Raw genomic sequence first — 25201 nt, 5'->3', positions numbered from 1 at the left:
ACGACATACACAAATTAAAATGTTTCTCTGGCAGCAAAAGTGTCTTTGAAGTCGGTAAAAATTGAAAAGTTTTAGGTTTTTCAGTATAAATATTCACACAATATCCATGGAGGTGTTCAGATTCCTGGTTCATAGCGGTTGAAACAATTTTAGACGTGGCGTGTTTCGAAATATGACATTGATGTTGGTTTCATGTATTAATCAGAGTAACATTACAGTCTCCTCATCGCCCCACACACATAGGACGTTTTGGTCTGCCGCTATTTTGCATTTCTTAAGTGCAGCAGAAGATTCAGTGGCTGTCTAAGTCACATGCTTCATGTTTGTCATGATTTATTTGCTAAGTCTGTTTCCATTGCACTTTGCTTTTCAACCTCAGCCTCAGTCGCACTTCTGGTGTGTTATGTTCTGAAGAACTTCAGCTTTGTTTTAAAGGAAAAGGTAGTGTGTCAGCAACACTCTGGTGTGTATTAAGGTTAGAATAAATAGTTGTGGTTCTGAGGTACACTCAGAGCTTGGATTATTAGAGGCTGATAATGGTCCCATGGTTCGACATGTGACCCGCATTTCCTGCTCTCACAGTAATAACATCAGGGCTCTGGACACAGAGAACAACACGTCGCCCACCAGAAAAACACCTGGAATTACTAACAGAGCTTTTACTGGAAATTACACACATACACACACACACACACACACACACACAGTTTTCACAGTGTGTAACTTTCTGTGCAAAGCCCACAGCTCACAGCGCTTTCACGGTAAATTACTGTAAACACAGACATACGCTGTCATGAGCAGCTTTAAAACTACAGAAACACACAGAGCTCTCACAACAAATTAGAAAACACACACATTCCATACCTCACCAAGAGAATTTATAATGTCTGTGGACCATTCTTGCTGATTCTAAAAGTTGATACCAACTCAACTGCAAAATCAACAATGTGTTCATCCATCTCTCAATACATTATTTGTTCTCATTCACTGAGCTTACGCAAAACAAGGTAATAACTACTGAGCAATTCCCATTGCACAGATATTTATGGACTTAATATGCAGTTTTTCAAGACAAATGCAGATAGTTTTATTCCTCTTTTTCTTAATTTTATCAATCTCTGCATTAGACTTACAATCATTTTCATCTCTCATATTGGAAAATTTCTAAAATATTTCCCATTTTCAAACCTGATGACCCAGCCATAGTTTCAAATTACAGACCAATCTCCATTTTACTAGTTATGTCAAAGATACTCAAAAAACTCTCACTAATCAAGTAACAGGGTTAGGGTATCTTGAAACAAATAATTTTCTCAGTGAGTCTCAGTATGGTTTTCACCCTAACCAATCAACTACATCAGCTTTCTTATTTTGGACTGAGCAGATCCACACTTCAATATTTATTGACCTACATAAGGCATTCAACACGGTAAACCATCAAATATTACTCAGTAAATCAAAACATTTTGAAATTGTTCTCTTCCTATTCATGAAACAGACCTCAGGTAGTTAAAATTGGTCAAGTAACTTCTTTCTTCTCTCTCTGTGAGTCTGGGGTACCTCAGGGTATTATTCTTGGCCCATTACTCTTTTTTTCTGTACATTAATGACTCACCTACTGTCTGTGAATGTCATGTGTCTGATATGCAGATGATACTGTAATTTTCTTCTCTGACCCAAACACTGATATGATAAACACTAAGCTCTCTTCTGATTTTAATTCCTTATTAATCTTGTTCCAGGAACATCATTAGACTATAAATGCAAAAAAAAGACAAAAACCCCTGAATGTATGTATTTCCATTCCCCTAGTCTTAATTTTAAATACCTTGGTGTTTATCTGCCGTTATATTTTCAGAAATGTCTGACTGTCTCCCAGCTCGGTCTCTTACTACCTTAGAACTTATTGAACCAATAGCTAGACTCTACAATAGAGCTTATTAAACTCATCTTACACTTTATTATTGGACACATCAGTGTGTAGTGCTTTCACAATCTAAATCATTACATTTTCATAATTATACAATACTTAGGGGTATTCATTTGTACAATCAACTATATTATCAACTTCTCCCTTCTTCACTTTGTTTTATTTTGCTAAGACGTAACTCAGCAAAACTTATTTGTAATATTAACTATGGTTAAAGATCATTTTTCTGTACAAAAACTAACATTTGGAATGTAATCCCACAACACATGAGAAATTCTCCCTACTTTTTATAATTTAAACATACACAAATACGCATTTCCTACTTCTGAATCAAAATTGTAACCCCTAACTTCTCAATAATCAATCCTATTTTTCCTTTTGAATTCTATGTAACTTGTCTGTATACATCCAAAGTTTGTTTTCTCTTGGGGGTTTTTTTGCTAAATGCTGTACTCTTTTATTGACAACTCTTAAAAATAAGTATGTTTCAGCCCACATACATGAAAAATATTCTTTGTATAGTTTAAGTTTTATTCTCTGCCTGTCTTGTTTTATATTCTTTTGCTTTTGCCTTCACTGTTGGGAAGGAGGAAACCTGCTGGAAAACAGTTTCTAAACTGAGTCAGGGCCACAGCTGGTAATGTCCTACATTGCTCTGCTGTTTTTTACTGCTAAAAATAAAATAAATAGATTATGACTTCCCTCCCCATTCTGTGCCACAAGTCCATTGGTGGTTTGGTGTTTTGAAAATGTTACTTAGTTTCATTTATTTTACCCAAAATACTGCTTAAACAGGAAGAAATAGTGCATTTTTTAGGGACTATTTTCAGTGGCGGATTAATCCACATTTGATGCTCTAGTGAGTATTTCCAGCAGCAGGACAGTGTGTGTGGGATTGAGTGAAAATAAACTACAGTGTGTGTTCATGGTAATGAAGGAACATGTCACCCAGTGCAATAGCGTGGCTCACTAATGTGTTTTTAATAGTTTTTGGGCAACAACGGAGATCTGCAGCACAGAGGAATAAGATATATCAGGCTTTGATACACACACAATAGGTAGAAGGAGTAATTCAATGTTGGTTCTGGCCTTTTCATGGGATTTGTTGATGTATACTTTAAATAATGTGGGAGAGAAAATATACAAAAAGCACAACAAAAGTGATGTTATGTTCTATCCAATTCTAGTTTTGTGTATTCTATTCAATCCACTATGGCTGCTTTTTTCTGTGTCTATGTGCTTTTTTTATTCAACTTTCATCCATTTAAGTCAATTCCCACCTTCAGGTCAGTCAGGTCACACTGCACGTATGCACACATGGACACACACACACACACACACATTTAAGATGTTAGAGATTTTACTCACTAACCTACAGCAGTAGAGATTTACAGGAATAAATATCCATTTTAGAGGAATTTAAAACTAGAGGGCAGAGTGGAGTGTGTGCATGCATGTGTGTGTGTTTGTGTGTGTGTTGTACAGGGGTTTTTAACGGCAGCTGGCTGAAATGAGCCCTGAAATTGAGTGCAGAGAGAGAGAAGCAGTATGAATGTGAAGCAGAGTGAAGCTGATGCGAGTGAATGAGCTCAGCAGTCTTCTTCTGCATAAATAGAGGTTAAAAAAGAGAGGAGGGTGAGGGGGGGTTCGGAGAATATTTTTAGGCAAAATGATAAGGAGAGAGAGATTTTGTCTGCATCTGTCCTGCATGTCCTCTTAATGTTTTCATTCTGCATTAGTATTATAGACAGTGTAATATGTGTTGTTATATTGAAGTTCTTGTGTGGGCAAAGTTCAAGTCAGATTTGTCATTTGCACAGTCCAATGACACCATGAGACTATATGTCTTAATAATAGTACCTGCTATCAGTAGTAGTGGCACACAACAGCATAGTTAATACTATTAAATGCTGGGGTGGTTGGCAGCAACCTCCAAGTTAGGGACGAATAATTTTCATCATAGTTTTCATCAACAACATCCTGATATGTATTCAGACTGTTTCTCTCCAATCGACCGTCCTGAACCTTCCTGAACTAACTTCAACGATTTCTTCATCTAAACCATCCACCTGTCTGTTAGATCCCATCCTATCTAGGCTGCTTAAGGAAGTCTTACCCTTAGCAAGCTCTTCTTTACTAGATATGATCAATCTTCCTTCACTAACAGGCTATGTACCACAGTCCTTCAAAGCAGCTATACTTAATCCCAGCAGAATATTTCAACTTCTATGTGCTTTTAAGTACAAAAGTGACTCTAAAGAACAATAGACCAAGGAGGAGGGCATAGCAACATGGATGAGGACTTTGTTCTAATGATGGAGACAGTAGAGTATATCTAATTATTCAGGAAGAGTAGTTCTAATGTTCCTTCATTCATATTCCTGTTTTCTTTATAGGTGACTTGGTTTAATTTGTATTTATTTTAAGATAAATAAAGACATGTTTCATATCACAACAGTTAAAACTGTGTCTGTATTGCACATTCAAACTTTAATACCATTTCATATTAAATAGACATTTCCTTTAGGAGTCTATAATGAGTTTGTGGAGCAATCTGTGTATATACAGAAAATGAATTGGAAATTCTAGAGAAATGCTTAAATAATACATTACACTTTAACTAAACCTGTTTCATCATCAGATTTAGTTGACTAAAATCTTATGATATTTAGTCAACTAAAACTAGACTAACACAATTCAGATGACTGAAGTACGACTAAAACTAAATGGCAGTTTAGTCAAAAGAATATGACTAAAAATGAACACTGAGCAGCTGATACCAGTGACTTCATATTCCTGCCTGAGCATAACAGAAAAAAGCTCTTACTGTGTCTAAAAGAAACAAAACCAAAACTGTGTCAAGACGAAAATTCACAGTTCGGGTCAACACCGAAATCAAATATAAACTGCTCAAGTTAACCTGTTTACTTTAAGTGTTTTCTGTGAAGTTGCTCTGGAGAAAACAGTGAACAAAACAAATGTCAGTCAGTGAATACAACAGGTAGCAGCTTCAGGTGATTTCATGGAGTCTTGTGGAGTTCAACGTTTTCCTCCAAGACTTTAGAGCTGCTGAACAAAAGGCTGTTTAAACTTTTTTCCCTGCGCAGACAGAAACACTTGTGTGTCTGATGTGTGATCTGAGAGAAATTGCAATCAGGCTGTCATCCACTGTCTCTCACCTGCTGCAGCTCTGTGTATTTGCTACGATATCTTCACTTTACAAACACCTTGGTGTGTGGTTTGAAATGTGTTTATTAGGGACCAACCCCAAAAGGCAGAGGATTACTGTAAAACAGTAGTCCTACTGTAAAACAGTAGTCCTACTGTAAGGGCGAGGGCCCTATTGTTTTTTGTGTCTTTCATTCTTTCTTTTTTCTTTATTATTACGCCACTTCAGGCCTAAAGTTGACCCCCTAAACATGCTCAAAAACTCATCAAATTTGGCACGCACATCAGGTCAGGTGAAAATTTTGATAAAATGTAAAAATTAACCCTCAAAGTGCCAAAATGTGTTCTCTAGCGCCACCTATGTAACTAAAATGGCTGCCACAGCCCGAAGAAATGTTGTAGAGAGATCAAACCAAAACTCGATCTACAAATCATACACTGACACCCCTGAACTAAATCCAACAGGACGTCTGCAATTAGCCTTTCAAAATAAGATTTCAAACCTGTATCAATGGATTCGCCACAGAATTTCCTACTAAAATATGATTTTTAATGTAAAATTTGGCCAAAGTAATGGGATTTATGAGGAGATTTCACAAGAAGCGTGATCTAAAACTCATTATAAAATCACAGGAGGAGCAAGAAAAGACTTTAAAACTCACACTCTAATATCTCAAAAACAGTAAAAGATAGACAAAAAATGTAAATTCAAGATTAGTAGGTCAAAGTCTGGTGTCTCATTTAAAGTTCAAATGAAGTCTGTATCTAAAACTATGTGGAAGCAGTAAATGTTCAAAAAGGTGTGGGTTCACAATCTCCATTCAAATATATGAGTATTTTTCTGTGTCCAGCTGCAGTTACTTATTGTCTCTACACACCTGACAGCACACGTCAGTCAAACTTTCAAAATAAAAGCACACCACACTTGTAAGAAATATCCCTCATTTTTAAAAAGCAAAATGATCTGATCCTGACGGGCCAGAGTGCGAGGTCCAGACCAACGCTGCTTGCAGCTTTAACTTTATTATGATTTTTATTTAAAAATTACTTTCAAATTTGAAAGCCTGATGAAGTACATCATGTTTCTTAACTTAAGCTCATATGAAATTCTAAGAAAAAAAAAAGAATATTGCAACATAATTAAAGTCTAAACTGATATTATTCTCTTGCATAAACATAATACAGTAAACACAGACATGCTTTAATGTGTATGTATTATGTATGTATGCAGGTGGTAACAATGAATGTTAAAACACATACAACTACTTGTTTTTATACCCAAATACAGAGCCTCTGTGTACATTCTTGAGTACCTGTTGAAACATAGTAAACTGTGTTTTGTTCATTTTTATATGTTATAATACTCTAGTGCATTTAAAAAAACAAAAACAAAATCAGATTTTCTCTGCGCTGTAGGAGCTTCAGAACTGAAACCAAACTCCCCTAAAGATCATTCAGGCAGCAGAAACAATATAAATGCAGAGCAGCTTGTAGAAAATGGACACAGTGATGGAAAAAACACGGAGGCTGTGTGTGTGTGTGTGTGTGTGTGTGTTTGTGTGTGTGCGTAGGTATCATCTGTCGTCGGGCAGACTGCAGTGTAATTTTCAGCACTTATTCAGATTGTTTTCCAGCTCTTCCTCTGTGGTGTCTGACTCTATTATTTAGCCTACCCGTCTATTTTCGGCAGAGAGTGACGCTTTACTGCTCAGCGTCGGCTCGGCTTTTTCGGCCGGGTCACCGAGCAGGAACAAATCCCCCCCTTCACACCTCACAGTCTCATCTCACAGCGACACGAGGAGGTGTGTTAACACCGCTGTCTTTCCATCTCATCCCTCTCTTCTTTCCCTTCATCTGCCCGTCTTTTATTCTATTCCCTTCCTCATGTCTTTTTCTCTTCATCCTTTCCCTCGTCTTTTCCCTTACTTTACATTCTTTCCTTCTCTTTTTCTCCCTCCTCATCAACTTTCCTTTCTTCTATCTTCCCTTTCTCACTTCTTTTCATACTCTTTCTCTCTTTCATCTTCTTCTTTTTTTCCAAAATGACTTACTCTCTCTCTTATGCCTCTCCTCCAGTCTGCTTTTCTTCCCTTCTTCTCCTCCCATCCTTCCATCTTCTGCTCATTCTTCTCTTTTCTTCACTTCATACTTTCTCTCTCTCCTTTCTCTTCTTCCTCATATATATTTCCCCTCTTTTTCTTCCTCCATCTCATCCTCCTGCTCCTCTTTTTCATATTTCCTTCTCTTTCTCTCTCCTTTTTTCATCCACCATTTTTTCATGTTTCTAACTCCCTCTCTTTCTCTTCTCTAGCTTTCTTCCTCATCTTTTCCTTCCTCCATCTCCTCCTCTTTTCCTTAATTTTCTTCATCCATATTCTCCTCTTTCTTCTTTACCCACCATATTTTTCTTTTCCCCTCTTTCTCTTCCTCATCTCCACTTTCTCTTCTTTTTTCCTTCCTCAATCTCCTTCTTTCTTCATCTCATCCTCTTTCTCCTCTTCTTCCTCCTTTATCTACTCCTCCTCCATCTCTGTTTCTTCCTCCATCTCTTTGTGTGCTGTTCATATCCCCTCTTTCCCCTCTTTTGCCCTCCATATGTTTCTTCCTCTACTTCATCTCCTCCGCTCTCTTTTTCCTCTCTTCTCCCCTTTTCATCCCCAATCCCCTTCTTTCTCCATCTCATCCTATTCCTCCTCTTTTTCTTCCTCCATCTACTCATCATCCTTTTTTCCTTCCATCTCCTCCCCTTCTCCTCAGTTTCTCCCCCTTTCTTATGTGCCTTCATCCCCTCCTTTTTTTCTTCATTTTCTTCCTCCATATCCCCATCGTTAACCTCTTTTCCCCTCCATCTCCTTCTCTCCTGTTTTTTCTTCCTCCATCTCCTCTCCTTTCCCTTCCTTCACCTCCACCGTTTATTTCTCCTTCTCGCCGCCCTCTCTCCCTACCTCCACTCTATCTCTTTCTTTCATCACATCATAAAGTGTGAAACGTGTATATGTGTTCAGTGAAGCTTAATGACATGTACAGACAGACAAAAGCATTTAAAGACTCTGTGGAAAGTCACGACCTTTGACCGCGGGGATAAATTGGATTTCTCTCAGCTTATGATGGAGAGGAGAGGAGAGGAGTGGTCTTGAGGACGTTTAACGTCAGTTTAGTTGAAGTTATTAGTTTTCATTTAGGTGTCTTGGGTATTTTGTTAAAAGATGCGATCTTACCATAATTACCTTTAAAACACACACACATATACACACAGTACATACCAGAGCTGATTGGTATTTCCTCAGATTTAATGTTGAAGCGGTCATGTGAATACAACATCACGCATGCCGACTGACTGTGTGTGTGTGTGTGTGTGTGTTACATTGATTATTGCTCTGTTCTGCCTTGGGGATTGTTCTCTACCGCTGTATAATTGGCGGCAGCTTACATTAAAAGCAAGGCCTTCAGGCAAGCACTTCAGGCGTTTCTCAATCTACATCGCTGTCTGTACTTTTGTTCTCGTTGACTTCTCAAACATCATTAGTCACAGCTAAATGGCTTCCCAATTCAGAGACTAATTGAAGAAAAGAAGGCTGGCAGGGAGGAAGGACCTGTATGTAGGTATAGGTGGATAAGACCTTTTCTGATGCTGATTGTTAAAAGTCTGACCATACTGGACAGTATATAGTTGTCCAGATGACTAAATCAAAAGATCTTGAAAAAGCTCATAATTGGACCTTGAGTTAAAGCTTTAATGTTGTTGTTTTTTTTTAATGCTTCTAATGTTTAAATTGAAATCTGTTTATCTCTTAAACTCAATGTTAAGATATAAAATGCAGAAGGAACATCTTTCAGAATAAAAGTTTCACAAGATCCTGAATACAGAAGGTGACTGACAACAATAATCAACAGCTTATCATGAATAGAGATCATCACTTTTCATTCTGTTTTCATTTTCATTTTTCCTTTACATCTGTGTTTTAATTACCTGAAGAAGTTTGACACATTCAGGAAAACATATTCATCCCAATCAAAACACTACACTTTCCTGTTCTGTGACACTCAGACCAGGAGCTGATAGCGTACATTTTGTGTTTCTTTAAGACTTGATGTGCAGTCAAGTAAAATGAAAAATAATTTGTGGATGTGATAATGATGGATAGTGATCCCGTCTGCAACTGGTATTAACATGTGATCTGTCTCTCAATATCATCTTCTTCTATCTGGATCAGAAAAACCCCAGGTGTAAATATGAAAAAAATGTGTACAGTTTTGCCTTCTTTGGGGAAAAAAAATCATCTGACTCCACCTCTTCCTGTTATCTCAAGCTGCCTGTCAAAAAGCAGATGAACTTTTCTCCTGCCAAGAAAAAATAAGTAGAGCCCACCGGGAGACTCTCGAGGGACATCTATAGCATGCAAGACCAGAGTCATGTGATGGATGGGTGTAGCTGAGCTAGCGCTACTGCTAGCAAGCTGCTCTGATTACCTTCATACAGTATAAAGGTTTGGTCACACCAGCATTTAAAAGGGTTACATTTCACAACAAAAGCTATTCATTCCAGTGGAATCACTGATCAATGGATTCACTCATAGCAGTGCAAGTAAATACACATAAAATCTTAGCCTATATAATAAGTTCAACTTTGGTGAACTTTGACACGTGGAAGCTGCTGTAGCTTGTTAGCTGTGTTGCACCATTAACTTTTATTCAACTCTGCTCTTTTGGAATATAAACTGCTCCACATAGAGGAACGGTTTGCAAAAAGTTACTGTAAGAGACAGGAAACTATGGTACAAATATATCTTTGTGAACTTTGTGAACCAAGCTAATAACCTTGACAGCTTGCTAGCTAACAAAGGATGAATTTTGTTAAATGGCACTAGCTCAGAGAGCTTTTTTCCTCCATCAATAACTATGAATTAAATTATGAAAAATCCTGATAACAAAATACCAGTACACAGCCCAGTACAGAGAAAATAGAAAGAAGTTTAGAGGGCTATTGTGACTGACTAGCGCTAGCATGTTCCTGGCTGGCTAGTGTGTTAGCATTTAGCTGTCACCAGCCATTAAAATTTACCAACTAGCCCTGGAGGTAGTTCCTACATCACCAACCTTAAAGAATCACACATTTCCTGAGGACTACAGCTGTTTCCATCTGTCTTGTACGCTGTATCAGTCCCTTGCGAGTCTCCCAAAACAATACTGATGTATGAGTTTGTTTACATGTCAGCCAGCCCAGCCTACCCAATTTGCATATTGAGATCAGATCATGATGCAGTAGAACAAAGATAAGGACATTTATTAATACCTTGTGTAAATGGAAAGGCCTGTGATCAGACGTCATTATCCAGATGAAGTATCTGATCACAGCTTAGTGTGGGTTCAAAGATTCAGCATTTTAGGCCCGTGTGTCTCTCATTTTTGTCTTACAACTTATTCTGCTATTTCTCACTTTCTGCCTCAGGATGCTGAATCCACCAAGTGTTACATGAGTCTATCTAGTTATTGCAAAACCTCAAATATCAACATCTGGAAGGAAGAAAATCTCAATTTTGAAGTACATCTACTTGAAATGCTTGAACTAATCCACCGAGGCTGAGCTGTCAGTCATTATAAGATCAAAGTATACTGAGCTGTATGTTAGAGCAGGCAGCAGTCTTTACTTTCAGATGACTGCTATCTGTTGCTTGATAACTGAACTCGTCAGATACTCTGCCGCTTTTTCTTCTTGCCTGTGATCTTCTTTACCACTCTTCTTCCTCCTTTTCTTCCTTCTTGTCTCTTCCACGTCTTTTATGTTCCTTATCTCATCTGTCATTTGCTCCTTTCGATTTTTCTTTGCACCGTCTCCTCCCTCCTGCACCTCCCCTCCACTTCCTCCTGTCGTCCTCCCTCATTCTCCCTGCTTCTCCTCCCTCCCTCCTTCCCTCCCTCTACCCTGGATGAACTGTTAACAGAGGCCACGCCCACTCAGTATAGATCCTCCCACACACCTCCTCCTCCTCCTCGCCCTCCTCCTGCTCCTCCTGCTCCTTCTGGCACCCCTTTGACTTACTCCTCCTCCTCTGATCCCCCACCAGTGTCCCCCAGCCCAGGCGTTGCCCTCCCCTCTGCCCCCCGCGACCTGGTCCCTGTCCTAGTGTCCAGCCGATTTGTCCGACTCAGCTGGCGCCCCCCGGAGGAGACCGGAGGATCTGTACAGACCTATGGCGTTTATTACTCCCAGGATGGAGTCGAGAGGTAAGCCAAGATTTTTTTTTTCTGTTTTTGTCTCAGACAGTGGTTCCCTACTTGAGGATCAAGACAACCCACAAACCGATGTTTACTTTTTTATCAATCTTTGCTTTTTCTTTAATTATTGGATAGTTTTACGTGTTTGGACCTTTAAAATTCTTCAAATAAAACAATCTGAGAAAGAATAATCACTCTTTGCCCACAACCAGTACCTGCATATATGTAATCTGTGATGAGCAGACACAAGTAGACTAAGGGTGTTTTCAAACCTGTATTATTTAGTCCAGTTGAATTGACTCTGGTTGGTTTTCCCCCTTTCGATGTGACTGATTTGGGCTGATCTGAACACAGCAATTGAACCAAAACTCTTTGAGGATGTGGTTGTGGTCCGGTAGTACTCTACTACTACTAGCAGTAGTAGTATAGTTAAACAGCTCCTGAAGCCTGATGCATTTTGTATACTGGGATGCGGATGAGCGCAATCAACAGTTGAAAGCAGCTAGCCAGAGAGTGAATTAAGTTGGGACCTAGACTAGGGCAGGCCAGAAGACCTTCTTAAACCATAGACACAATGAGCAGAGTGAATATTGTCATGTGCCTTTTGGTGACACATTTTGGTTTGCTTGAATTTTTGTGTGTGTGTCTGAGAAGAAACCAAACCAAAACGAAATCACAACAAATTTACCAACTCATCCAGTGATTTGGACTGAAATAAAGGTGTGAAAACAGCTTAAGCTTTGTTCGAGAGGATAATAAGCCACAAAGGTTGGGAACCACTGCTTTAAGGTTATATAAGAACCATGGTGTTGAGAAAGTTAGATGACCTCTTGGTCTTGGATTATAAATACACTGGACCATGTGTAAAGGCACATAAAGGAACATATGATATAGGATTTTGATTTCTAAGATTCACAGTCATGAACCCATGCTGCTGACTTTTGAATAAAAGAATAAACGTGCATAAATCAATGTGTGGCTTCTAAAGTCACATACTAACTGCTGTGTTTGTACATCAGTCTGTGGTGTTGATCTCTGAAGGGACATGAACTCATGATGATGACTTCTACAATTACCTAAAGCTACATGTTAATAGCCATGTATTGACTTCTAAAGGGACATAGGGAGTGTGGTGTTGAGTTGAAGGTGTTTAAATTGAATGTTTCATGAGAAAATTACATGCAGTACAAAATCAATGGAAAGACAGACTGTACACACAATCCATAAGTGTACAGAGACAGGAATATAAACCTCAGACAAATCCAACAACTGAACTGTGTCTGTCGAGCTCTTCTTCATTTGCAGAATGCAACTAGAGGGCATTGCCAGGCTCTTACTGAGTAAAGGTCCCACTATGCTTCAGATGAAGTGCTAGTCAGATGGTCTGAAGCCCACTCTCCAGTGGCGGAACAAACTGTGGCTGCTTGGAGAGACGTTGTGGCAGTGTGATATAGCCAGGGGGAAGCTATGACAGCACTCTATTTACTCCACCTTCAAGTGAACATTCAGAACATGCATAAGTCCTTTTTTATTCATGTGTGGTATGAACTACTTTGTTTGAAGCATAATGACACTTTTATGAGCTGCTGCCTCTGTAAATGAAATGATAAGTAGATGAAAGATTTGCTTTCAGGTTAGATAATCTGTCCCATTGTGTCCGCTTTGTCTCACCTGTCAGCAATGAACTTCTCCAACAGGGTGTTACCCTCCTCCACTTGAAGATTCACTCATCCCCTTAAGTTTCACCCCCTAAACTGCAGGTGTCCCAGCTAACCAGCATAAGTTACCAGTATAAACCTCTCACTGGCCTCCCACCTGTTAACATGACCAACTGTATTCATTTGAAGGAAAAACCAAGCCAGAAGTACTGCTACCTCCAATTGAACCCTTGGGTCTCTGTGGTGGTGGATAAGAACTTCACCCCTGGGTTACCCATGAGTCCCCAGCATTGACCTATAAAGGAGTATAAGACCCATGGTTCTGACTTACGAATGGATATGTGAAAGTTGTAATTTTCTTCTAAAGGTACATACAGCCACCATGTTGATTTCTGAAGGTATATGTGGAGGGTACATTGTGATGGATTATTGATAAGGGGCGAGGATGAGGTCACTGTTAAAGACTCACTGTTTTCCACAAAGTTAAGGGGTCCAATTCATTTTGTTTTTGACAACAACAAAAAAGTCAATGAAATGGACAATATAACTATCATGTCAACTTAACATTCTCAAATGCAGGCTGTACAGCTTTAAATATTTGCATTCATTTCCACCCCAGTTGCCATGGGTTTCCATTTATTTTTTTGCAGTATGTAAATGAATTAGCGTACTGTTGAAGCTTATTTGAGTTGTGCAATCCATCAGAGAGGACTTCAAGTGTGAATTAGTTCCTGTCAAAGTAACGTTACTGTTGTGCATGAGGACTTGGAAATAGCAGTTTGACGAAGCTCTGGAAAAAAGCTAGTAAGTGGACCTTGAGTTAAGATTATTGAATCAGACTACATTATTGTCGAGAGGCAAAGCAGAACAGGATTTTCAAATTAGCCAGCACTGTCGTAAATCAATGGATGCCTGGAAAAGGAGGAAAAATCTGAAATTATAAAGTGTGGTTTGCAAAATCGTTCACTATGATTTAAATAAATGGGTTAAAACTTGCAAACACAGCAGTATGGTTCTTTATTTTATAATATCTCAGTTTGGAATTCTGAATGTCCACAGGACCTGTAGTGCTGACCTGTAAAAGGTAGATGTGGGTCCATGTTGTCAACTCAGGTGTATGAAGTCAGGGTCCTGATTTACAACTGTAATATGACAGGGAGGGTCCATGTTGTTGACTTACAAACAAATAAAGGACTGATTATGTAGAGTTCTATAGTAACAGTATGTCAGACAATACTTCTTTCCTTTGATCACGGCTTTGCTGCACACACCAGCTCTCAACGTTTAGTAGAAAAAGCTCCGGGTGACATATTGGCGAGTCCCCCGCTGATGTTAAATGGTAACCTTTGACAGTTGGGACTCCAGCTAAAGGCTTTCACATCCAGCCTTTTAAGCTTTGTTACCTCAGGGACTAGCTGGCCTGCAGAGCTTTAGGGCTCTGAACGGTACACTAGACAAAAGAGCCACTGAGGTTTTGTCATGAAATGGTATGACAGAGAGATTCAGTCAGTGGCTATATACACACACATATATATATATTTATATATTTATATATTTATATATACACACACACATATATACATACATATATATACATATATGCATGCACAGAAAGAGGTAGTTAAAGAAAACGATACTTGTGGGCATTCACCCAATCCTCAGGTAAACTTCTAGTCCTCCATCTTCCCCTTAAGGAGGCGTACATATATACATATAAATATCAATATATACACTTCCGCTGCAGGTGTCATACATCTACACAAATACTTACCTGAATTCACCCACGTACCCGCACATATATAACCTATGTACCCAGGGTGTATGTATTTGTGAAAAAATCAGAAGGGGGGATGATTTTGAAACGTCTCTATCATCTTATAATATCTATTGTCATGTAACATCTCTACAATCGTCTTTATCATCAAACATTTTTACACCAACTTCACATGCCAGGTAGGAAACAGCAACCACACTTTAGAAGTCAAGGTAGGAGTGAGGCAAGATGCATGATGTCAGCATTACTTTTCAATATGGTCCTAGACAGGATGATGTGAAGAACAACTGAAGACCAACCTAGAGGCATCAGATGGACGCTCTCTTCAACACTTGAAGACCTCAACTTCCCAGATGACTTGGCACTGATCTCCCATACTCACCACCATACATCTGTCTCAACACCTTTGCACAACAAATAGGACTGAAAATTAGCTTGAAGGAAATGGAGGTGATGACCTTGAACATAAAATCCCCAACAGATACAAGCAGATGGAACAAACCTACCTACAACAGAGGAGTTTATATATATTGGAAGCACTGTTAAATATGATGGAGGAGCAGGCAGTGACATCAAAAGCTGACTCAGCAAGGCCAGAAACACCTTCAGAAAGCTGAACAATGTGTGGAAGTCCCTCTAGTACAGCATCAACACCTAACTAAAACTGTACCAGAGCTGTGTTCTTTCTACCCTGCTATACAGCTCAGAATTATGGAGAATGACAGAGAGTGACCTCTCCAAGCTGTCAAGGGGGGGTTTAGCAGCCACACATTTCTCCGTTCTGTATCTCTCTAACCCTAACCCATTGTAGCTAACTTCGGGGCTAACCTCCTTTACTTTTCCAGCAGTTGGGGAAACAACAGACAGGACATTTCTTGGTCTTAGGAAGCCGCAGCATTTATTAACTGACACACTGTAGTCTGTACTGTACATGCCATACTGCCAGAATGACAACTTACTCCTAACCTTTTCCTCTGCTCCACTCACATTCACCATCACTTTTCTGCCGCTCGCTCTCTCACTCAACCACTCACTCGCTTACGCACTGCCTTATTCCTTAAAAGGAGCTATGCCACCAGGAGTTTCCCAGATAACAACACAGACGTTAACTCACATTTCGAAACAGCGCTGCGCAGAGGCTCCCAAACGCTATTGATTTCCGAATGAATGGGTATTTGGCGTTATTATTGGCATTTTCAAAATGGCCTGGCAGGGGTTCTTGTTGGCTTGTCACTTAATGTCATTCTTGCAAGCCACAGCTCTATGTGCAGCACACAGCAAACTTCAACATTGAATAGAAAATAATCATAACATGCAATGGTACAGTGTGCTGTCCTTATGAAAAGAAATAGGCCACAGCACATTCCCACTTGTCAGAATGAGAAAACAGTCTGCTTTGATAACAGACTTCTGTCTTTTTATGGTTTCCTGTGGAGGGGTCATCCACGGCGTGTCACACCTCTTTTACCCACATTTCAGCAAACCTCCGAGCAGGGAAGGAGGCGACCCCTGGTCCATTTACTGAGATGAACAGCAGGCTATTCAGCGTGGAGATGTTCACTCTATTTCTAACGTCTGTGAGAATATGGTTCATGGCACTCAATCCTCTTTCACACTCAGCTCTTGACACTGGGAGTGTAGAAACAGTGGTGAGCACTTTGTGAAAATTCTCTCCTGTGACACCATGACACTTGAATTCATGGAATTCCTTGAAGAGTATGGAACTGGTTGCGGCCTCAACAGTGAAAGTCTGCAGCGGCTGCAGAAATAATTCAGTTGTCATCTAGCCTGCACTCGATGCTGTCGGCCAGGGAAAGGAAAAATCGTTCACAAAAGACCTTTGCCTTCTGATGTTCTCTGTCACTTGGCTGAGACACATTCACCCCCTTAAAGATGTGGAAACTTTCAAACTCCTCCTTAATGCACCTTGCGTTCACACCATCGGCTTGCCTCGTAGACCTCAGGGTTCTTAGTGCAACGTCCACCTCACTATTGGCACAGCTGTGGCATCTCTCCTCTGAAGAAACAAGGACAAGGCCTGCAGGGTCTCCATCATAAAAAAAATAAGTGAACTTCTCCATTTGAAGTATTTCAAAAATGATTCCAAACCAATCCTCTAATGTAGGCGATACTGGATTTAGCCACTTTCTAGTGATGGATTTTTTACTTGCTGCCAAAAGGGCCTGCAGCAGCTTTATATCCCTCCTCTGTTTCAAAAACAAAATGTGACCCAGATAAAGAGTCTCCAAGTTCAGAGGTATTTGAGTCTTGAATATCATACTTAATATTCTGTGAATGCCTTTCCAATCTCTACTTAAAGTGAGAGTTTTAAAAACAGAAAAAACTTCTCAGTCTGTTTTTTAACTTTTTTTTTAATAATTGTCCAATATTGAAGTCATAGTCCAGTGATAGGGTTGGTCTTTTGACACATCGTCTGCCATAATACAGCTGAGAGGGGCTTGCATCTCCAAATAGAAAAAGCCTTAAACAAAAAGAGAGGAGGGTAGACAGATTGAAACAGAAAGAGGTGAGAGGTTCTGTCTATAGCTTACTACCCAGCAAAGAGAAAATAAGAAGAAAAACAGAAAGATGAGAAGGAATGAGTGAAAATGTGAGCAGAAAGAGAACTCAGAGAGACTGTAGGTTATTGGTTTTCAAGCTGACTGATGACCTCAGACTGTGGCCTTTGAAGGGCAAACACAGTTCACACTGTGCGACAGAAACAGACCTGCTGGTTAACTCGACATCCAGCTCGGCCTCGCCGCCTTTTACTCAGCGGCTCAGAGAAATAACCCTGAGAATTCCACTCACCTTTTGTATTTTCTTTAACCTTTGTGTCTCGCTTCTGCTGCCGATAATGATGTTTGATTCATCGCTGTGTGTGTTTGTCTGTCACTTACAGACTTATAGACATATCCGGACAACTAATGTCAGATCAACTTAAGGTTAGCTGTGGACGTTCAGTCTGCAGAGGAGAAATCCTGATGATTCATAAATGTCCCTAAAATTTCACCAAATTTACGTTTTCAAGCTTTCTTTACATGTCGTTTATGGAACAACAGTGTTTTTAATGCGAAGAGGATGATTAAAGGATTGCAACACATTAAGGTGTTTGTGCATGGTATAAGGGGTTGTTGCATTTCTTCTCTTTTGGTAGAGGCTAGTCGTGTCCCCACACCTCCAGCCCCAGCCAAGCTAACACATTTTACCAACACTTTATGGTTGTTGGTACATTTTAAGGGGGTTCAAATCCTTATAAAAATCCCAAATCATTAAAGAGCCCTTAATATATTAAAGTCCATTACGAGATTGCCAAGGTTGATTGTGTCAATTTAACTGAAATGTGAGCCACATGAGTACAAGAATAATAACCACAATGTCATTTGTGTGACAGTCAAATCATGAACACGGATTACATGCCAGAGACTGGATATGAATGAGATCTAGGAGTACGTATACAAGTAGCATTGATTCTATATGAAGAAATCTGATTTGGTTTGTACATACTTCTGTGAAGAAAAAAAATTGCATTTGGACCACTTCAGCATGTATAAAGTGAATGTAGCCTTACAGGTGTTGGCAGGTGTATTTTTAAACTTCCAGGTTAGCTGTTTCCCCCCTGCTTCCAGTCTTTAAATTTAGCGAAGCTAAGCACTTCCCAAAAACACAGCTCCGTAGTTACCTCACAGACATAAGTTTGATATTCTCATTCTCATCAACAGACACTGAACCATTTTGTCAGCAGTAATAGTGATTAATGCATCGTTACTCATTTTGAAATGTGCTATTTCACTCTCTGACAACAGTCATTTATGTAGTTTGTACAGTATTTTCGTACGCTCTATTGTGAATTATTTAAGTTTACATGCTCCATTTTTTCTAAAAGGAGGATCAGATACAATTTGGAAACGGCGCTTGTCTCTGATGTTCTTTTGTGTTTTCCTTGATGAAAATCAATGTCGAAATTTCTTCAACCCAGACAATGTGTTGGATAAATTCTCATCAATGTGGAGCAAAATACCTATCAGTTTTCATCAGCAGGAGTTTTTCCAAAGTGTCTCCCATATTTAGTGTAAAATTGTTTCCAAAGATATTTTCACCGTCAGCTTCCTTTGCAGTGAACAGAGCAGAGAAAGCCCCAGTGTGTATCTGATGCTGCAGTGGAAACAGGCTAATCTTTGCAGCTGGGTTTGTCTCTCCAGTGATTTGATGATTAGTTGAGGTCTGAAGGGCTGCAGAGGTGCTGTAATCTGAGGATTAACTGCAGTCAATGTGGGATTACACAGATTACAGTTGATTACAACTCAGATTATCTGCACTGTTACAATATAAAAGCCGATTCTATTTCTAATGCAGTGGTATTTAAAAAGTATCAAGTTTTTTTTTCTGATTTGTATAAGATAACTTAATAGGAAATAGGTGGTGAGGTCATGTTATGACCTCATATACTGAAAGTCAGACAGCCTTCTTTGACATTGTTTTAATTCAAAGAAAACAAAATAAAAGTACATAAATAAATTGTAATACATCAGTAAAAAAAAATAGAATGTACATTGGTATATGCATACTATTATATTTGTAATGAAAAGTGTATGGCATTATTTTTTCCTGTGTCAGGGAGCGGTCAGTGAACGTGTCCGAGCCAGAGTCTTTGGAGCTGACAGTTTCCAACCTGAAACCAGAGGAAAGCTACAGCTTCAGGGTCATCGCTTACAATGACGTCGGGCCAGGAGAGAGCTCCGCCCCCCTGAGGATCACCACCAAACCTGACCGTAAGACACACACACACACACGTTAAAAAATGTTGTTTTAGTCTAAGGTGACGGTCCTCATTCTCGAAGCCTTTCCTCTTGCAGATGTGAAACTTAAAATACTTAAACAATGTAAATATCACATTTGTGTAGCTCGAGCAGCTAATTCTTCATCCATTCTAACAGTGAGGTGTTGTAGTGCTTTGGCCCCGATCTTGAGGGGCTGCTATAAGTTTTGCAGACTGACAGATGGCACTGTCCTTGCTGAGTTTGAAGCCTCAAAGCTTCAAATCCTTTCTTTTGGCTCAAACAAAAAGAAAGCCCCAAAACTTCATAAGTCTTCATCTGCACATCACTAGCATGCCATTGGCACATGTATTGATTGTTATTGTTCGATATGAACTGAGTTTCTTGAGTTAAATGTTAAATTTCTTTGTTCTAACTCGAGAGTAACCATACTTATAATACTTTCCAGGAGTTAAAGGGGGTGATGACCAAAAACTTCCTGCTTTTATTGTCTTCGTTTACTGAGTTGATTTGCAAAATGTGACAAGACATTAGTATTATTATTACAAGTATTATTTGTACTGACAATGTTTTACTGATACAAGTAACATTTTGCCACGTACCTGTTTTAGGAGAATGAGTGAAATATGGTTCTGTCAGTAGATTGGAGGAACTATTTAATGGAGTCATGCTTTGTCAGCCAAAGTAGAGGGATGTTAAGGATGTTAAATGTCAAACCTTCTGACTTTTGTCGTATGTGATCTCGTGGCACAGTGTAACTTTTTTGAACAATTCTCTGGGTCAGCTTCCTACCACCTCCCTTCCAGATTTCCCTACATTAATATTTAATCGATAAATAAATACTGTTTTGGTCAGTGTGTGAGTATTATAAGTTGTATCAGTATTTGTGAGTGTGTGTGAGCAGTGTTTTTTCTCGGTTATGTCTCTACAGTCCAGGTTCCCAGCCGGGTGGAGTCTCTGCGAGCTGATGCTCTGTCTCCGACCTCCGTCCAGGTGAGCTGGGAGGCTCCCAGCCAACCAAACGGCCCCGTCCTGGGCTACAGACTGCTGTGGACTGAGAGCCCATCGGGCAAGGAGCAGGTCAGCACCATTGCAGACATAGCACAACCTGTCAGTGTAATTTATTGAACCTTTGGATGCAATTTATATCACAACCCCTTCTCTGAGAGAAGGGATTCTCAAATTCGGACACACAGACTCATACACACACCGCTGGAATCAATGAAATCAGTGCACAGTGCACACAGGCCTGACTTTATTTACAGGTCATAAACCAAGGGAGTAAAAACACAGCAAAAACAACCTAAATGTTCTCAAATGATTTACGCTGCCTGAATGAAGTGTAATCCCTCCCCTGTGTCTGTTTGTTCAGAGTGTGGAGGTGAATGGACTCAGCTACAAGATGGAAGGACTGAATAAGTTCACAGAGTACACTGTTCGGGTTTTGGCCATCAACCGCTACGGACCGGGCACCACCTCAGAGACCGCCATCGTCACCACCCAATCAGATGGTGAGCTTTACCTCAAGGTCTTCTTGTTTATCCAGTCTGGTATCCTGATGTTAAAAACTGTCTAATTTCATCAAAGTTAAAATTTCATGGCAAATTCTACAACTCAACCAGTTTGTTGACATTCCTGTATTTGAACTCTTATTGAACACCACATCAAGCTATTGTTACCATCATGTTGTAATTCTTTCAGTAGCGACTTGGTGGTGTGTTTAATGATTCTCTGACAGCTGATCTTTGATGGTCAGTTGCTGAGTAGTCTCATACTGAGTGAGAAAATCAAAACCAGCCAACAAACAATAGCTAAACATGGAAAAGTGATAGCGTGGCAGTTAATTCTTGACCTTGGGAAGTCATACCTGTGATGAAATATTCAAAAATGAAGGTTACTTAGTTCACGTGATGCAAGAATGGATTGTCACCTGAGCAAAGCAGGCAACTGCCACAGAGCCTCAGACACTTAGGGGAACCCAAGACCCTGAGCTTCATGGCGTAGCGGCTGCTTTGTGGTCGCTTGAGTAATATATGACCAACCTTAAAGCCATTGTCAGTTGATATTGTGCTTTGCCTGTATACATTATCTGACATTGATGCCCTATGTTTGAGAGGTGCACTGTGTCAAAATCTAGTTCTAAGTCTGATTAAGTAAGTCTTGATTATTTTAGCTGATATGTGTTTACATGGTGTGTACTAAATGAGTTTGTATTTAATCAAAGTACCACACAGCAAACTTATGTCTATGTATTACCCTAGCAGAGAAATACTGTACAAAATGCACAGAAAGTCAGTGGAACTTGGGGTTATTCAGGGCGAGGGCACCTCATTGACCTCCTAGCAGGTTAATTTAGCCATGACACATGAGGAAGCTCTAATTTCAGATGTCAGAGTGTCATTGAAAGCATCATAACTCCTAAGTCCCTAAAGATCCCATGAAATGAGCACTTGATCTTTCTGGAGAACAGTGCATCTTCAGTGGTGACATCATGCTGCACTGGTAACTAAAAGGTCAAGGTTTTTGGCTTTTTAGCAATTGCACCTTTCTGCTTGTCTATCAAATCATAATTCTCTTCTCTCCATAACCAGTAGTCCTCTGTGTTTCCACTTAAGATGCTGTTGGATCTCTGTGCTATTTTACAAACACAGAGGTTGTGAGACCCACATGTTTTTTTAAAGTGTTGGACCTGTTCTTTCGCCTGGTTTGGTTAAAAAATGACAAACCAGGAGGCTAGTGGTTATAATACCTCTATAATTTCCAGACTCATTCCTTAAAAAGGTCTTTTTTTTTAAAAATTTTAAAGCCACAAAAATGCAAACATGGAAGTAAAGAAAGTAGGCACCTATTAAAACATTTTACGATGTTAATTGTATTAATCAAATATTGCGTTGTCTTTCAACTACACCCCCAAAATATAAGACCAAAAAAAAAAGGTATCATATCATATTATATCATGGATATTTTAAAGGCACATATTTCACATGATATTAAGAAACTACTGAAGCTGAGGCCTACATTTCAAAATAAAAGTTGATGCAGTCAGTGATATTATTTCCACATCTGACTTCCACTAAAAATGAAATGTAGTCATAATAACCACACATCCCCTGAAATACCACCAATCTGATCTGAATGGAAGCCATGGCCTTGCATACATCATATTTTAGAGAAATGGTTCAGTTTCAGTGGACCTTGTAAAGATGTTAAGAATGAACTGAACTCTACAAGTGGAAGACATTCAGCAGATGAAAAGAATCTGAAGAGCAGCTTTTCCTCAGAGTCCTTGGTTGTTTAAAGCATTTCCACCGAGCGTAACTCATATTTATACAAAGTCAGCGCTGCCAAAGAGATCCATACACAATGCTGATTTTATTTAAAGTTACATTAGCATCGTTAGCTCTTGTGTTACATTGACATTTTAGTAAAAACTCATGAAGTTCAGGTTGTAGTAATTTTCAAAATAACGTCCACACAGCATTTCAGAGTAAAACTCTGTAAATTAAAGGTATGATTAAAAAAAACATAAAATGAAGACAACCAATAAAAAGGCTGCTGATATTTTAAAAAACACATTTTGTCCATGAAAACACTGAGTGTCTCTGATGTCTGCAGTCTGACTAGTTTGAACTGGTCCCAGTTTATAGCCCTGCAGCCATTCAGCTGAGACCAGAGAACTGCTGGACCAGGTGCCGCATATTACCTGACACTGTGTGTGCGCATGAGAGGGGTCATTAGTTTGGATGAAGGGGCAGAAAATGTAGAGTGGAGCCGACCAGCAGCAACACAGTAATACACATTCTCACAGACACACACACACACACACACTCTCTCTCTCTCCTGCTGTCAGGAGTTTCATTGAGGGCTGGAGGGCCTTTAATTAAGCAGGGAGATTTTAGCCTCTCAGCGTGACACACTAATGAAGTCAACGCACACACACAGTGACAGAGAAAGAGAGAGAGAGAGAAACAGAGTAGAATATTTTGTGATGTGTGGAAGGAACATAGAGAGGAACAGAGAAATCAGCAGAAGTTCATTAATGGTAAAAAAAAAAAAAAAGAAACATTCAGAGAACAAAACATGAGCAGAAATCAAAAAATATTAATCAGTTTAAAGGCCTTTACACAGCAGGGGTATTTTTTAAAAATTTTTCACATGATTAATTCGCACATCAATATATTTTTTCAAACCGTTGTTTTTTTGAGAAGTATTTTCACACAGGAAACTAATATCATGCAGCAAAAAAAGCAACGTGATCGGAATGAAGTCGATTTTTCGGAGCTTTTGCAGAGTGAATAAAGACATCGACTGCTCACAAAGTGTAATCTGCACAGACAGTTGTTTATCACGAAGGCCCAGGTGTGGTGTTGACATGAGATGCCAATGAATCGATATATTGATTCATGTGTCATGTATCGTCATATGCATCATCATCATATATTTATAAATACAAACATTGTTGATTTCTTCTCGTGTAGTCGACATGAAAACTATTTTGGTTCAGTAAGTCTCTGCTGTCAGTCATCCTGGTGGAGGCAGTTTGGCTGGCTGCTGTCCTCTCAGCTCCCCAGGATCCGCTGCTGACAGACGGCTACTTCTGCGGACAGAGACTCTGAACGTGGGTCGGAGATCATCATCATCATCAGATCCTGGTGAGCTGAGTGGACAGCAGCCAGCCAAACTGCCCTCACCAGGCTGACTGACAGCAGAACGAGCCGTCTCTAATTCTTTTGCAAATTCGTGTCATTTCTTCGTCACATCCCCAGTGTGTAAAGGCTTTAAGAGTCAGACATCAGAGCTTGAACAGGTGATATAACAGTCAACAGAAAAGCAGTGCTGAATTGGGCAAACACACCCTGAAAAACACTCCTTCTTTAGGTCTACATGCAGGCCCAAGAAGCATGTTATTCACCAGATAGAAGCGTTTGAACTATTCTCTGAGGTATCTGACTTTACTAATCAGAACAGCCGGCTCTGTTAACTCAAGGATTTCCAGTCCAGCTCTTAATATATCTATGAAGAGCTGGACATTTTAAATCTAGCTCTTAATATGAGATAAGATGAAAGAGTGGGTATAATCTCGCTCTGATTTGTTGAGTTTCACCAGCTACTAGAACCATTAGTCAGCTGTGCAGTAGTCAGTCTACTAGTTGCACATATGACTTTATCCAGAATCACCAGATTTACTGTAGTTAGTGTGTAAAACATTAGATATCTGCCTTTCACAGTCTCAATAATAACCTCAAATATGTTTGGATTGCTACTCAAAAATGAAGAAACACTTGATGTGAATAGTTGCAGTCACATTAAATAGATGAAACATAACTACAAATCTTTACTAAATGTAACTTTACTCAGGTTTTACTCCAGTAAAACCATGTCACTAACCTTTGCGACTTCACAGGGGTCAAAGTCAACATCTCAAGGCCACAAAAAAGGTTTTGCAGCTTCTGAGTTTGCTTCCACATTGTGTGGTCTGCTGCATATGGGCAGTAGTGTTTCTTCTGCTGGCCCCACCCATTCTGTCCTGCTCGGACCATAGACTTTATGTTGGTATGAAGTCATGCACTTTAAAAATCACTTTTACTAGGCTCTGGGAAAGTTTAACATATAAAAGACATCCATGGATTAAAACTGTGTTATATAAAGAAGAATAATTGACCTTGTTTGCTGTCGT

The 25201-nt window shown here is 39.5% G+C and overlaps 1 protein-coding gene across 1 annotated transcript in view; it reads left to right on the top strand.

Moving 5' to 3' along the window:
- Nucleotides 1-25201, top strand: part of dcc (DCC netrin 1 receptor) — a 193189-nt gene that overhangs the window by 54333 nt on the left and 113655 nt on the right. The window contains exons 8-11 of the mRNA XM_067575272.1: nt 11164-11323; nt 19364-19518; nt 20456-20604; nt 20897-21035. Of these exons, the coding sequence (XP_067431373.1) occupies nt 11164-11323; nt 19364-19518; nt 20456-20604; nt 20897-21035 (603 nt within the window). The remainder of the gene's footprint in view (nt 1-11163; nt 11324-19363; nt 19519-20455; nt 20605-20896; nt 21036-25201) is intronic.

Source organism: Thunnus thynnus, chromosome 19 (assembly GCF_963924715.1).
Source record: "Thunnus thynnus chromosome 19, fThuThy2.1, whole genome shotgun sequence".
In the NCBI taxonomy this organism is placed as follows: Eukaryota; Metazoa; Chordata; class Actinopteri; order Scombriformes; family Scombridae; genus Thunnus; species Thunnus thynnus.
This window is presented reverse-complemented; position numbering and strand designations above follow the sequence as displayed.